Source organism: Oncorhynchus kisutch, linkage group LG7 (genome assembly GCF_002021735.2).
Source record: "Oncorhynchus kisutch isolate 150728-3 linkage group LG7, Okis_V2, whole genome shotgun sequence".
NCBI lineage: Eukaryota > Metazoa > Chordata > Actinopteri > Salmoniformes > Salmonidae > Oncorhynchus > Oncorhynchus kisutch.
The window spans coordinates 55,252,303-55,265,716 of NC_034180.2; the positions used below are offsets into that span (position 1 = coordinate 55,252,303).

Here is a 13,414-nt window from a genome sequence, read left to right on the forward strand (position 1 = left end):
GCGGAAGAAGAAGAAGGAAGCTGAACTCCGTCACAGCACTTGGTTTATTTTGCTCCAGTGTTGTGTGGTTAGCTACATCAAATAGCTATTCCGTCTCTTGTCTAGTTTCGTCAAATTACACCCACGTTTTTTTTGTTGGGGGGGTGGGGGGTGGGGATTGTCTTAACGGAGTAGAGGTAAGGTGTATTCGAGATACAATAATTGCACAATTCGTTGTTGAACCGAGACACTATCTGTGAAACAAGGGGCCTGCACAGGCACCCGTTGGCGATAACAGCCACAATGAGCTCGGAGCAGCAGAGCGACAGCGTGGATCCGGACGAGTCGCAGGACACGTCCAGCAGCCGGGTGTCGGACAAGGAACAGGATCCGCAGACAGATGATTCCGCCGATGAAGGCAAGACACCGGCGCGTCCTCCGCAGAGCAGCCGAGAGGAGAGTAGTCTTCACCCGAGAAGCTCCAGGGCGGATTCTGCAGCCGCGCAGGACAATCCCCGGTGTCAGCCGAATGTACAAGGCGCCTCGGGGCAAGGGAGGGGTACCTCTATGGCTGGCCCTGGTTCGGTTGAGACTAGCTCCAACAGCCTGCTCTCCATGCTACAGAGCAGGACTATAAGGAGAGGGCTGTTCGTTGATCCATCTAGAGATAACTTTAAGACAATGACGAACTTGTATTCTTCCATGAGTCCGGCTGCAGACTCGGTCAATCTCAGTACCCAAACTCATGGCGCAGTGTTCAATTTGGAATACTCCCCCGACGGGTAAGGACAGTGTTTGTCCATTTTTAGACAGAAGTTTTATCCATATTGGTGCAAAATGGTAATAGGAAAACTAAAGTTGTATGATCAGGTGTCACAATCCACAGACAGACCTTTTACATTACACAAGTTGACCTAGGCGAGGTATTTTGGTGTTTTATTAGGATCCCCATTAGTTGTTGCAAAAGCAGCAGCTACTCTTCCTGGGGTCCACACAAAACACGAAACATAATACAGACTGGGCCTGTCGTTGTGACCTTATATCTCACCACTCCCCAGGTCTGTCCTGACAGTGGCCTGTGAACAGACGGAGGTTCTCCTGTTCGATCCCATCTCTTCCAAGCACATCAAGACCCTGGTGGAGGCTCATGAAGACTGTGTCAATAACATCAGGTACCATAGATGTGTTCTCTGCCCCAGTATCTGGGCGTTTAGAGATGTGGACGATGAGTATGTCGTGTCTCCTCCTCCACCCTGGGAAACTCCCGTTAGACAGCTTTGCAAGCTTTACGTCAAAATATGTTAGGTATTTACCAAATATAGAGTTTCGCTGAGCAACTACGACAATTTATGATGTCCTTCCAAAGAAGGGCTAAGTAAAAATGTACAAGCATTCAAAAATGTGCCTATTCAGCACAACAGCAATCAATCATTACTGCCAGGCAGAGGTCAGAAGTCAGACATTTAGACACTTGCAGAGCTGTCTAAATGGGAGTCTAAATGGGAGTTTCATGGGCCTTTAATGGAGGCACCTCCTTCTCATAGACAACGTCTCTTAACGCCCAGATACTGGTGTTCTCTATCCCAGCCTTTCTCAAACCTTTCCTCAGGTACATCCAGACGTTCCATGTATTTGAACTCTTTCAGAGTTATCACACCACATTCAACTTGTCTACTAGTTATCAAGCCCTTGTCAACTAGTTATTGAGCCCTTGTCTACTAGTTATTGAGCCCTTGTCTACTAGTTATCCAGCCCTTGTCTACTAGTTATCCAGCCCTTGTCTACTAGTTATCCAGCCCTTGTCTACTAGTTATCCAGCCCTTGTCTACTAGTTATCCAGCCCTTGTCTACTAGTTATCCAGCCCTTGTCTACTAGTTATCCAGCCCTTGTCTACTAGTTATCCAGCCCTTGTCTACTAGTTATCCAGCCCTTGTCTACTAGTTATCCAGCCCTTGTCTACTAGTTATCCAGCCCTTGTCTACTAGTTATCCAGCCCTTGTCTACTAGTTATCCAGCCCTTGTCTACTAGTTATCCAGCCCTTGTCTACTAGTTATCCAGCCCTTGTCTACTAGTTATCCAGCCCTTGTCAACTAGTTATCCAGCCCTTGTCAACTAGTTATCCAGCCCTTGTCTACTAGTTATCCAGCCCTTGTCTACTAGTTATCCAGCCCTTGTCTACTAGTTATCCAGCCCTTGTCTACTAGTTATCCAGCCCTTGTCTACTAGTTATCCAGCCCTTGTCTACTAGTTATCCAGCCCTTGTCTACTAGTTATCCAGCCCTTGTCTACTAGTTATCCAGCCCTTGTCTACTAGTTATCCAGCCCTTGTCTACTAGTTATCCAGCCCTTGTCTACTAGTTATCCAGCCCTTGTCTACTAGTTATCCAGCCCTTGTCTACTAGTTATCCAGCCCTTGTCTAACTAGTTATCCAGCCCTTGTCTACTAGTTATCCAGCCCTTGTCAACTAGTTATCCAGCCCTTGTCAACTAGTTATCCAGCCCTTGTCTACTAGTTATCCAGCCCTTGTCTACTAGTTATCCAGCCCTTGTCTACTAGTTATCCAGCCCTTGTCTACTAGTTATCCAGCCCTTGTCTACTAGTTATCCAGCCCTTGTCTACTAGTTATCCAGCCCTTGTCTACTAGTTATCCAGCCCTTGTCTACTAGTTATCCAGCCCTTGTCTACTAGTTATCCAGCCCTTGTCTACTAGTTATCCAGCCCTTGTCTACTAGTTATCCAGCCCTTGTCTACTAGTTATCCAGCCCTTGTCTACTAGTTATCCAGCCCTTGTCTACTAGTTATCCAGCCCTTGTCTACTAGTTCAGGGCTACAAATCAATTGCGAAAATGAATGTGGGTCCCCAAGGAAAGGTTTGTAATTGTTCCGTCCGTCTCATCAGGTATGCTAGCTGGGTGTCCCCCATCTCTGGTCCTAGGCTTTTCCATGTGACCAACTGAGGCTGAGTCTTGAGGAGGACACAAACTCCCTGGACCAGAGATACTGTTAGCTGTTCCCAACCCGCCTCATGTCTGTCTGTCTGTCCTCCTGTCTGTCTGTCCTCCTGTCTGTCTGTCCTCCTGTCTGTCCGTCCTCCTGTCTGTCTGTATCATCAGGTATGGTAGCTGGGTGTTCCCCATCTCTGGTCCAAGGCTTTTCCATGTGACTAACTGATGCTGAGTCTTAAGCAGGACACAAACTCCCTGGACCAGAGATACTGCTAGCTGTTCCCAACCTGTCTGTCTGTCCTCCTGTCTGTCTGTCCTGTCTGTCCTCCTGTCTGTCTGTCCTCCTGTCTGTCTTCCTGTCTGTCCTGTAAGTAGTCTCCCTAGGTCTGCTCCAGCTCTGATACATGGCTATATATCTATATCTAGACTGCTATGGCATCCTGCGGTGGGTTTATTTATTTATCTTCCTCCTCCACCTTTATTTAACCAGGTAGACCAGATCACCTTTATTTAACCAGGTAGACCAGATCACCTTTATTTAACCAGGTAGACCAGATCACCTTTATTTAACCAGGTAGACGCCAGATCACCTTTATTTAACCAGGTAGACCAGATCACCTTTATTTAACCAGGTAGACCAGATCACCTTTATTTAACCAGGTAGACCAGATCACCTTTATTTAACCAGGTAGACCAGATCACCTTTATTTAACCAGGTAGACCAGATCACCTTTATTTAACCAGGTAGACCAGATCACCTTTATTTAACCAGGTAGACCAGATCACCTTTATTTAACCAGGTAGACCAGATCACCTTTATTTAACCAGGTAGACCAGATCACCTTTATTTAACCAGGTAGACCAGATCACCTTTATTTAACCAGGTAGACCAGATCACCTTTATTTAACCAGGTAGACCAGATCACCTTTATTTAACCAGGTAGACCAGATCACCTTTATTTAACCAGGTAGACCAGATCACCTTTATTTAACCAGGTAGACCAGATCACCTTTATTTAACCAGGTAGACGCCAGATCACCTTTATTTAACCAGGTAGACGCCAGATCACCTTTATTTAACCAGGTAGACGCCAGATCACCTTTATTTAACCAGGTAGACCAGATCACCTTTATTTAACCAGGTAGACCAGATCACCTTTATTTAACCAGGTAGACCAGATCACCTTTATTTAACCAGGTAGACCAGATCACCTTTATTTAACCAGGTAGACCAGATCACCTTTATTTAACCAGGTAGACGCCAGATCACCTTTATTTAACCAGGTAGACGCCAGATCACCTTTATTTAACCAGGTAGACGCCAGATCACCTTTATTTAACCAGGTAGACGCCAGATCACCTTTATTTAACCAGGTAGACCAGATCACCTTTATTTAACCAGGTAGACGCCAGATCACCTTTATTTAACCAGGTAGACGCCAGATCACCTTTATTTAACCAGGTAGACCAGATCACCTTTATTTAACCAGGTAGACCAGATCACCTTTATTTAACCAGGTAGACCAGATCACCTTTATTTAACCAGGTAGACGCCAGATCACCTTTATTTAACCAGGTAGACGCCAGATCACCTTTATTTAACCAGGTAGACGCCAGATCACCTTTATTTAACCAGGTAGACGCCAGATCACCTTTATTTAACCAGGTAGACGCCAGATCACCTTTATTTAACCAGGTAGACCAGATCACCTTTATTTAACCAGGTAGACCAGATCACCTTTATTTAACCAGGTAGACCAGATCACCTTTATTTAACCAGGTAGACCAGATCACCTTTATTTAACCAGGTAGACCAGATCACCTTTATTTAACCAGGTAGACCAGATCACCTTTATTTAACCAGGTAGACCAGATCACCTTTATTTAAAAAGGTAGACGCCAGATCACCTTTTATTTAACCAGGTAGACGCCAGATCACCTTTATTTAACCAGGTAGACGCCAGATCACCTTTATTTAACCAGGTAGACGCCAGTTGAGAACAAGTTCTCATTTACAACTGCGACCTGGCCAAGATAAAGCAAAGCAGTGTGACACAAACAACAACACAGAGTTACACATGGAATAAACACACATACAGTCAATAATACAGTAGAAAAGTCTATATACAGTGTGCGCAGATGGTGTGAGGAGGTAAGGTAATAAATAGGCCAATTGTAGCGAAGAAATTACAATTTAGCAAATGAACCCTGGAGTGATAGATGAGCAGATGATGATGTGCAAGTAGAAATACTGGTGAGCAAAAGAGCAAAAAAAAGTAAATAAAAACAATATGGGGATGAGGTAGATTGGATGGGCTATTTACAGATGGACTATGTACAATATGGGGATGAGGTAGGTAGATTGGCTGGGCTATTTACAGATGGACTATGTACAATATGGGGTTGAGGTAGGTAGATTGGCTGGGCTATTTACAGATGGACTATGTACAATATGGGGATGAGGTAGGTAGATTGGCTGGGCTATTTACAGATGGACTATGTACAATATGGGGATGAGGTAGGTAGATTGGCTGGGCTATTTACAGATGGACTATGTACAATATGGGGATGAGGTAGGTAGATTGGATGGGCTATTTACAGATGGACTATGTACAATATGGGGTTGAGGTAGGTAGATTGGCTGGGCTATTTACAGATGGACTATGTACAATATGGGGATGAGGTAGGTAGATTGGCTGGGCTATTTACAGATGGACTATGTACAATATGGGGATGAGGTAGGTAGATTGGCTGGGCTATTTACAGATGGACTATGTACAATATGGGGATGAGGTAGGTAGATTGGATGGGCTATTTACAGATGGACTATGTACAGCTGCAGCGATCGGTTAGCTGCTCAGATAGCAGATGTTTAAAGTTAGTGAGGGAAATATGTCTCCAAGCGATTTTTGCAATTTGTTCCAGTCACTGGCAGCAGAGAACTCTAAGGAAAGGCGGCCAAAGGAGGTGTTTGCTTTGGGGATGACCAGTGAAATATTCCTGCTGGAGCGCGTGCTACGGGTGGGTGTTGCTATGATGACCAGTGAGCTCAGATAAGGTGGGGCTTTACCTAGAAAATCCTTATAGATGACCTGGAGCCAGTGGGTTTGGTGAGGAATATGTAGCGAGGGCCAGCTGACGAGGGCATACAGGTCGCAGTGGTGGGTGGTATATGGGGCTTTGGTGACAAAACGGATGGCACTGTGATAGACTGCATCCAGTTTGCTAAGTAGAGTGTTGGAGGCTATTTTGTAAATGACATTGCCGAAGTCAAGGGTCGGTAGGATAGTCAGTTTTACGAGGGTATGTTTGGCATGAAGGAGGCTTTGTTGCGAAATAGGAAGCCGATTCTAGATTTAATATAGGATTGGAGATGCTTAACAGAAGTCTGGAAGGAGAGTTTACAGTCATGCCAGACACCTAAGTATTTGTAGTTGTCCACATATTCTAAGTCAGAACCGTCCAGAGTAGTGATGCTAGTCGGGCGGGCAGGTGCGGGCAGCGATTGGTTGAAGAGCATGCATTTAGTTTTACTAGTGTTTTAAGAGCAGTTGGAGGCCACGGAAGGAGAGTTGTATGGCATGGAAGCTCGTCTGGAGGTTAGTTAACACAGTGTCCAAAGATGGGCCAGAAGTACACAGAATGGTGTCGTCTGCGTAGAGGTGGATCAGAGAATCACCAGCAGTAAGAGCAACATCATTGATATATTCAGAGAAAAGTCGGCCTGAGAATTGAACCCTGTGGCACCCCCATAGATTACCAAGGGCATGGACGACAAGGCCCTGCGATTTGACACACTGAACTCTATCTGAGAAGTAGTTGGTGAACCAGGCGAGGCAGTCATTTGAGAAACGAGGGCTATTGAGTCTGTCAATCACCGTATTCTTATTGGCAGAGTCGAAAGCCTTGGCCAGGTCAATGAAGACGGCTGCACAGTACTATCTTTTACCGATGGCGGTTATGATATCGTTTAGTACCTTGAGCGTGGCTGAGGTGCACCCGTGACCAGCTCGGAAACTGGATTGCATAGATGAGAAGGTACAGTGGGATTCAAAATGGTCGGTAATCTGTTTGTTAACTTGGCTTTCGAAGACTTTAGAAAGGCAGGGAAGGATGGATATAGGTCTGTAAGAGTTTGGGTCTAGAGTGTCACCCCCTTTGAAGAGGGGGATGACCGCGGCAACTTTCCAATCTTTGGGAATCTCGGACGATACGAAAGAGAGGTTGAACAGACTAGTAATAGAGGTGGCAACAATGGCGGCGGATAATTTTAGAAAGAGAGGGTCCAGATTGTCTAGCCCAGCTGATTTGTGCGGGTCCAGGTTTTGCAGCTCTTTCAGAACATCTGCTATCTGCATTTGGGTGAAGGAGAAGCTGGCGAGGCTCGGGTAAGTAGCTGCGGGGGGGTGCGGAGCTGTTGGCCGGGGTTGGGGTAGCCAGGAGGAAAGCATGGGCAGCCGTAGAGAAATGCTTATTGAAATTCTCCATTATCATGGATTTATCGGTGGTGACAGTATTTCCTAGCCTCAGTGCAGTGGGCAGCTGGGAGGAAGTGCTCTTATTCTCCATGGACTTTACAGTGTCCCCGAACTTTTGGAGTTAGAGCTACAGGATGCAAATGTCTGTTTGAAAAAGCTTGCCTTAGCTTTCCTAACTGCCTGTGTATATTGGTTCCTGACTTTCCTGAAAGTTGCATGGCGCGGGGACTATTTGATGCTAATTCAGAATGCCACAGGATGTTTTTGTGCTGGTCAAGGGCAGTCAGGTCTGGAGTGAATCATGGGCTGTTCATAGTTCTACATTTTTTTGAATGGGGCATGCTTATTTAAGATGGTGAGGAAAGCACTTTTAAAGAATAACCAGGCATCCTCTACTGATGGGATGAGGTCAAAATCCTTCCAGGATACCCGGGCCAGGTCGATTAGAAAGGCCTGCTCGCTGAAGTATTTTAGGGAGTGTTTGACCGCGGACCAATAATGGATACAGGCAATGAGGCAGTGATCGCTGAGATCCTGATTGAAAACAGCAGAGGTGGATTTCAGCAGAGGTGGATTTGGAGGGCGAGTTGGTCAGGATAATATCTATGAGGGTGCCCATGTTTATGGATTTAGGGTTGTACCTGGTAGGTTCCTTGATAATTTGTGTGAGATTGAGGGCATCTAGCTTAGATTGTAGGACTGCCGGGGTGATAAGCATATACCAGTTTAGGTCACCTAACAGAACGAACTCTGAAGATAGATGGGGAGCAATCAATTCACATATGTCTCATGGTTCGGTCTACATGTCGATCTCAATGAATCCAAGCTTGATTCCTCTCTTGCGTCTGTTTCAAAACTCATTAGACGATAAGGTCTGAGGGGAGGGACCCTGGACCTTCTCCTCCAATACGATAGAGAAGGTGGCAAGGAATTAGGAGGCAAGTGTTGTTATTATAATGTATGTTCTGCTCTTTACAGGTTTCTGGACAACCGTTTGTTTGCCACGTGTTCTGATGACACCACCATAGCTCTGTGGGACCTGAGGAAGCTCAACTCTAAAGTGTGCTCTCTGCACGGTCACGCCAGCTGGGTCAAGAACATAGAGTACGACACCAACACACGACTCCTCGTCACCTCTGGCTTTGACGGAAACGTCATCACCTGGGACACCAACAGGTGTGTGTGTGTGTCAATGCGTATACAGGTTTCCATTACAGTTTAATTAGTAAGTTGCCTTTCATAATAATGTTTTGATTTCACTTTAGAATAACATAGTAAGGTTGTTCTGTCTACGTTGAGCTCAGTGTTATCGGTCAGTGTTAGCCTGGTGTTATCGGTGACAGGCCGGTGCTATCGGTGACAGGCCGGTGCTATCGGTGACAGGCCGGTGCTATCGGTGACAGGCCGGTGCTATCGGTGACAGGCCGGTGCTATCGGTGACAGGCCGGTGCTATCGGTGACAGGCCGGTGCTATCGGTGGGTGACAGGCCGGCGCGCCATCGGTGGGTGACAGGCCGGCGCGCCATCGGTGGGTGACAGGCCGGCGCGCCATCGGTGGGTGACAGGCCGGCGCGCCATCGGTGGGTGACAGGCCGGCGCGCCATCGGTGGGTGACAGGCCGGCGCGCCATCGGTGGGTGACAGGCCGGCGCGCCATCGGTGGGTGACAGGCCGGTGCTATTGGTGACAGGCCGGTGCTATTGGTGACAGGCCGGTGCTATTGGTGACAGGCCGGTGCTATTGGTGACAGGCCGGTGCTATTGGTGACAGGCCGGTGTTATCGGTGACAGGCCGGTGCGATCGGTGACAGGCCGGTGCGATCGGTGACAGGCCGGTGCGATCGGTGACAGGCCGGTGCGATCGGTGACAGGCCGGTGCTATCGGTGACAGGCCGGTGCTATCGGTGACAGGCCGGTGCTATCGGTGACAGGCCGGTGCTATCGGTGACAGGCCGGTGCTATCGGTGACAGGCCGGTGCTATCGGTGACAGGCCGGCGCGCCATCGGTGGGTGACAGGCCGGCGCGCCATCGGTGGGTGACAGGCCGGCGCGCCATCGGTGGGTGACAGGCCGGCGCGCCATCGGTGGGTGACAGGCCGGCGCGCCATCGGTGGGTGACAGGCCGGCGCGCCATCGGTGGGTGACAGGCCGGCGCGCCATCGGTGGGTGACAGGCCGGCGCGCCATCGGTGGGTGACAGGCCGGCGCGCCATCGGTGGGTGACAGGCCGGCGCGCCATCGGTGGGTGACAGGCCGGCGCGCCATCGGTGGGTGACAGGCCGGCGCGCCATCGGTGGGTGACAGGCCGGCGCGCCATCGGTCAGTGTTATCGGTGATAGGCCGGTGTTATCGGTGATAGGCCGGTGTTATCGGTGATAGGCCGGTGTTATCGGTGATAGGCCGGTGTTTGCACAACAGACAGCCTGAGTCTGTGTCCCAAATGGCATGCTATTCTCAATATAGTGTACTACCATAGGTTTCTGGTCAAAAGGAGTGCACTATTCAGGATGCAGCCCCTGACTCTTCTTCTCTCCTCTACCTGTAGGTTTACAGAGGATGGCTGACTCTTCTTTTCTTCTTCTCTCCTCTACCCGTAGGTTTACAGAGGATGGCTGACTCTTCTTCTCTCCTCTACCTGTAGGTTTACAGAGGATGGCTGACTCTTCTTCTCTCCTCTACCTGTAGGTTTACAGAGGATGGCTGACTCTTCTTCTCTCCTCTACCTGTAGGTTTACAGAGGATGGCTGACTCTTCTTCTCTCCTCTGCCTGTATGTTTACAGAGGATGGCTGACTCTTCTTCTCTCCCTACCTGTAGGTTTACAGAGGATGGCTGCCCCCACAAGAAGTTCTTCCACACGCGCTACCTGATGAGAATGCGTCTGACTCCAGACTGTTCCAAGATGTTGATCTCCACTTCATCTGGCTACCTGCTGATCCTTCACGACCTGGACCTCACACAGTCTCTGGAGGTGGGCAGCTACCGTATGCTGCGGGCCAGACGCACCCCCCTCAGCTCAGGTGAGACCATGTCACTGCACCACCCCACCCTCACCCCCCTCAGCTCAGGTGAGACCCCCCCCCCCCCCCCCATCATCACCTCTCACAGCTCAGGTGAGACCCCCCCTCCCCCCCATCACCTCTCACAGCTCAGGTGAGACCTCCCCCCCTCCATCATCACCTCTCACAGCTCAGGTGAGACCCCCCTCCCCTCCATCATCACCTCTCACAGCTCAGGTGAGACCCCCCTCCCCCCATCATCACCTCTCACAGCTCAGGTGAGACCCCCCTCCCCCCATCATCACAGCTCAGGTGAGACCCACCCCATCATCACAGCTCAGGTGAGACCCCCCCCCATCATCACCTCCCACAGCTCAGGTGAGACCCCCCCATCATCACCTCTCATAGCTCAGGTGAGACCCCCCCATCATCACCTCTCATAGCTCAGGTGAGACCCCCCCATCATCACCTCTCACAGCTCAGGTGAGACCCCCCATCACCTCTCACAGCTCAGGTGAGACCCCCCCCCCCCCATCATCACCTCTCACAGCTCAGGTGAGACCCCTCCCCCCCATCACCTCTCACAGCTCAGGTGAGACCCCCCCCCCCCCCCCCATCATCACCTCTCACAGCTCAGGTGAGACCCCCCCATCATTATCACCTCAGGTGATTTATTATGAATCTGTCTCTAGATGGCTCGGCGTCTGCATCGAGGTCAAGTGGAGCTCCTCGACAGGGTAACGACTCCAGCAAGATCCACCCTCACAGAGAAGGTCAGTTAGAGGCATGCTGGGCTTACTTCAGACACAGGTCCTATTGTAGAACAACCATTCAGACACAGGTCCTATTGTAGAACAACCATTCAGACACAGGTCCTATTGTAGAACAACCATTCAGACACAGGTCCTATTGTAGAACAACCATTCAGACACAGGTCCTATTGTAGAACAACCATTCAGACACAGGTCCTATTGTAGAACAACCATTCAGACACAAGCTATTAGATAGAGGGAATAAACACCTAATGAACTCCACCAAGGAGTGGAGCAGAGACCAGGGGCTGGATTCACAGAACGGAGCAGAGACCAGGGGCTGGATTCACAGAACGGAGCAGAGACCAGGGACTGGATTCACAGAACGGAGCAGAGACCAGGGACTGGATTCACAGAACGGAGCAGAGACCAGGGACTGGATTCACAGAACGGAGCAGAGACCAGGGACTGGATTCACAGAACGGAGCAGAGACCAGGGACTGGATTCACAGAACGGAGCAGAGACCAGGGACTGGATTCACAGAACGGAGCAGAGACCAGGGACTGGATTCACAAAACGTTACTTACGGGAAAAAAACGTATAAAGTTAGAAAAAAAAACAAGTTAGTTTTGTAAATGCACTTACAAAACTATCTTATAAACTTATTTTGACATTAGTGACGCGCTTGAAACCAATTAATAAACCTATGTGACAGGGATGATTGGATTTAATATAATAATTAACTATAATAGTGTTGATTTTTCTATTTTATTACATTTATTTATCTGCTTTGTCTCAAAATATATATATTTTTTGTTGGCTTGCGAACCCTTTATGCACAAAAAAAACAAATGTAATTTTTTTCTCACACATTATAGCCGTCAGACTAGCTATATCAAAAACAAAATGGATAACCAAGGAAATAAACAAAAAAATTGAGCAAACAAGAGGTTGAAGGAAAGGAAGGTGGAGGAAATAACAGCCAGGAAAAGGTTGATGTTGAGGAGACTTGATAACTGAAGGGGTCACTGCAGAGACCAGAAACAGAGGGGCGAGAGTGGCTCTGCCGTCGAGGGCAGAGGACCGTGTGGCAGAGGACTGTAACGCTGCCGTAAAAAAAGTGGTCCGACATCAAGTCGGCTGCTAAGGAGAAGGGAACTGAGAGACCAGCTGGAGGAGAAGGGAACTGAGAGACCAGCTGGAGGAGAAGGGAACTGAGAGACCAGCTGGAGGAGAAGGGAACTGAGAGACCAGCTGGAGGAGAAGGGAACTGAGAGACCAGCTGGAGGAGAAGGGAACTGAGAGACCAGCTGGAGGAGAAGGGAACTGAGAGACCAGCTGGAGGAGAAGGGAACTGAGAGACCAGCTGGAAGGAGAAGGGAACTGCGAGACCAGCTGGAGGAGAAGGGAACTGAGAGACCATTCATGTGGACCAGCTGGAGGAGAAGGTGTTGTCCATGATAGGAGAGATGGTGGTACAGGGACTACGCCACCAGTAAGTTAGCCAGCTAACGCTTAACGACATTATAGCCAATATAGCTAATGACGTTAACGTTAGCCAAGTTGTTCTTTGCAAACTGACGAGCTAACGCTAGTTTCTTTTAACACGTCTAGAATATGGTAATATATTGTTAATGACTAGCTAGCGAGAGAATGCGCTTTTAATTATTTTTCTTGCGGTCTGTCTGTGGTGCGAAAACGTTAATGGTTTCAAAAGTATCCATTCGTCACAACGAGACGAGCGTTTCGCTGTCCAAGAAGAAATCCTCTTTTACCCAAGAACAATACTTTAAAAAAAAGTGTAGATTTCCTCAAAGAAAGTCAACTACAAAGGAAAATCATAGTCACAAGGTTAGCGTTTCATAATATATATATTTTTTTTAAGTATTGATCTTCTGAGAATCAATGTAGTCGGAGCTAGATTCCAAACCTGGTCTCTGCTCCACTCTGTTGGTGGCTCATCAATAACATCAACAACTTGCTCCACTATGGAGTGAATGTTTGTCAGCTACCTAACAGCTGATCAATACCATGGTCTCAGGAGATGTGAACTGTGATTAGACTATCACTGTTGACAGAGGGGTATAACGCAGGATCAATGAGTTAGCCAGCTAACTTTTGATAAACATTTTTATTTTATTTTACCTTTGATTTAACAAGTCAATTCTTATTTTCAATGACGGTCTAGGAACAGTGGGTTCCTTGTTCAGGGGCAGAACCACAGATTTGTATCTTGTCAGCTCAGGGATTCGAACTTGCAA

At 48.2% G+C, this 13,414-nt stretch overlaps 1 protein-coding gene across 2 annotated transcripts in view; it reads left to right on the plus strand.

Annotated features, from left to right (window-relative positions):
• wdr32 (WD repeat domain 32) overlaps positions 1-13,414 on the plus strand; it is a 30,558-nt gene continuing 17,144 nt past the window's right edge. The window contains exons 1-5 of one of the 2 annotated variants that reach the window (XM_031829384.1): positions 1-761; positions 1,038-1,151; positions 8,384-8,581; positions 10,219-10,421; positions 11,093-11,173. In XM_031829384.1, the coding sequence (XP_031685244.1) occupies positions 283-761; positions 1,038-1,151; positions 8,384-8,581; positions 10,219-10,421; positions 11,093-11,173 (1,075 nt within the window). In that variant the 5' untranslated portion in view covers positions 1-282. The remainder of the gene's footprint in view (positions 762-1,037; positions 1,152-8,383; positions 8,582-10,218; positions 10,422-11,092; positions 11,174-13,414) is intronic. The other variant, XM_031829386.1, reaches the window with a different exon arrangement.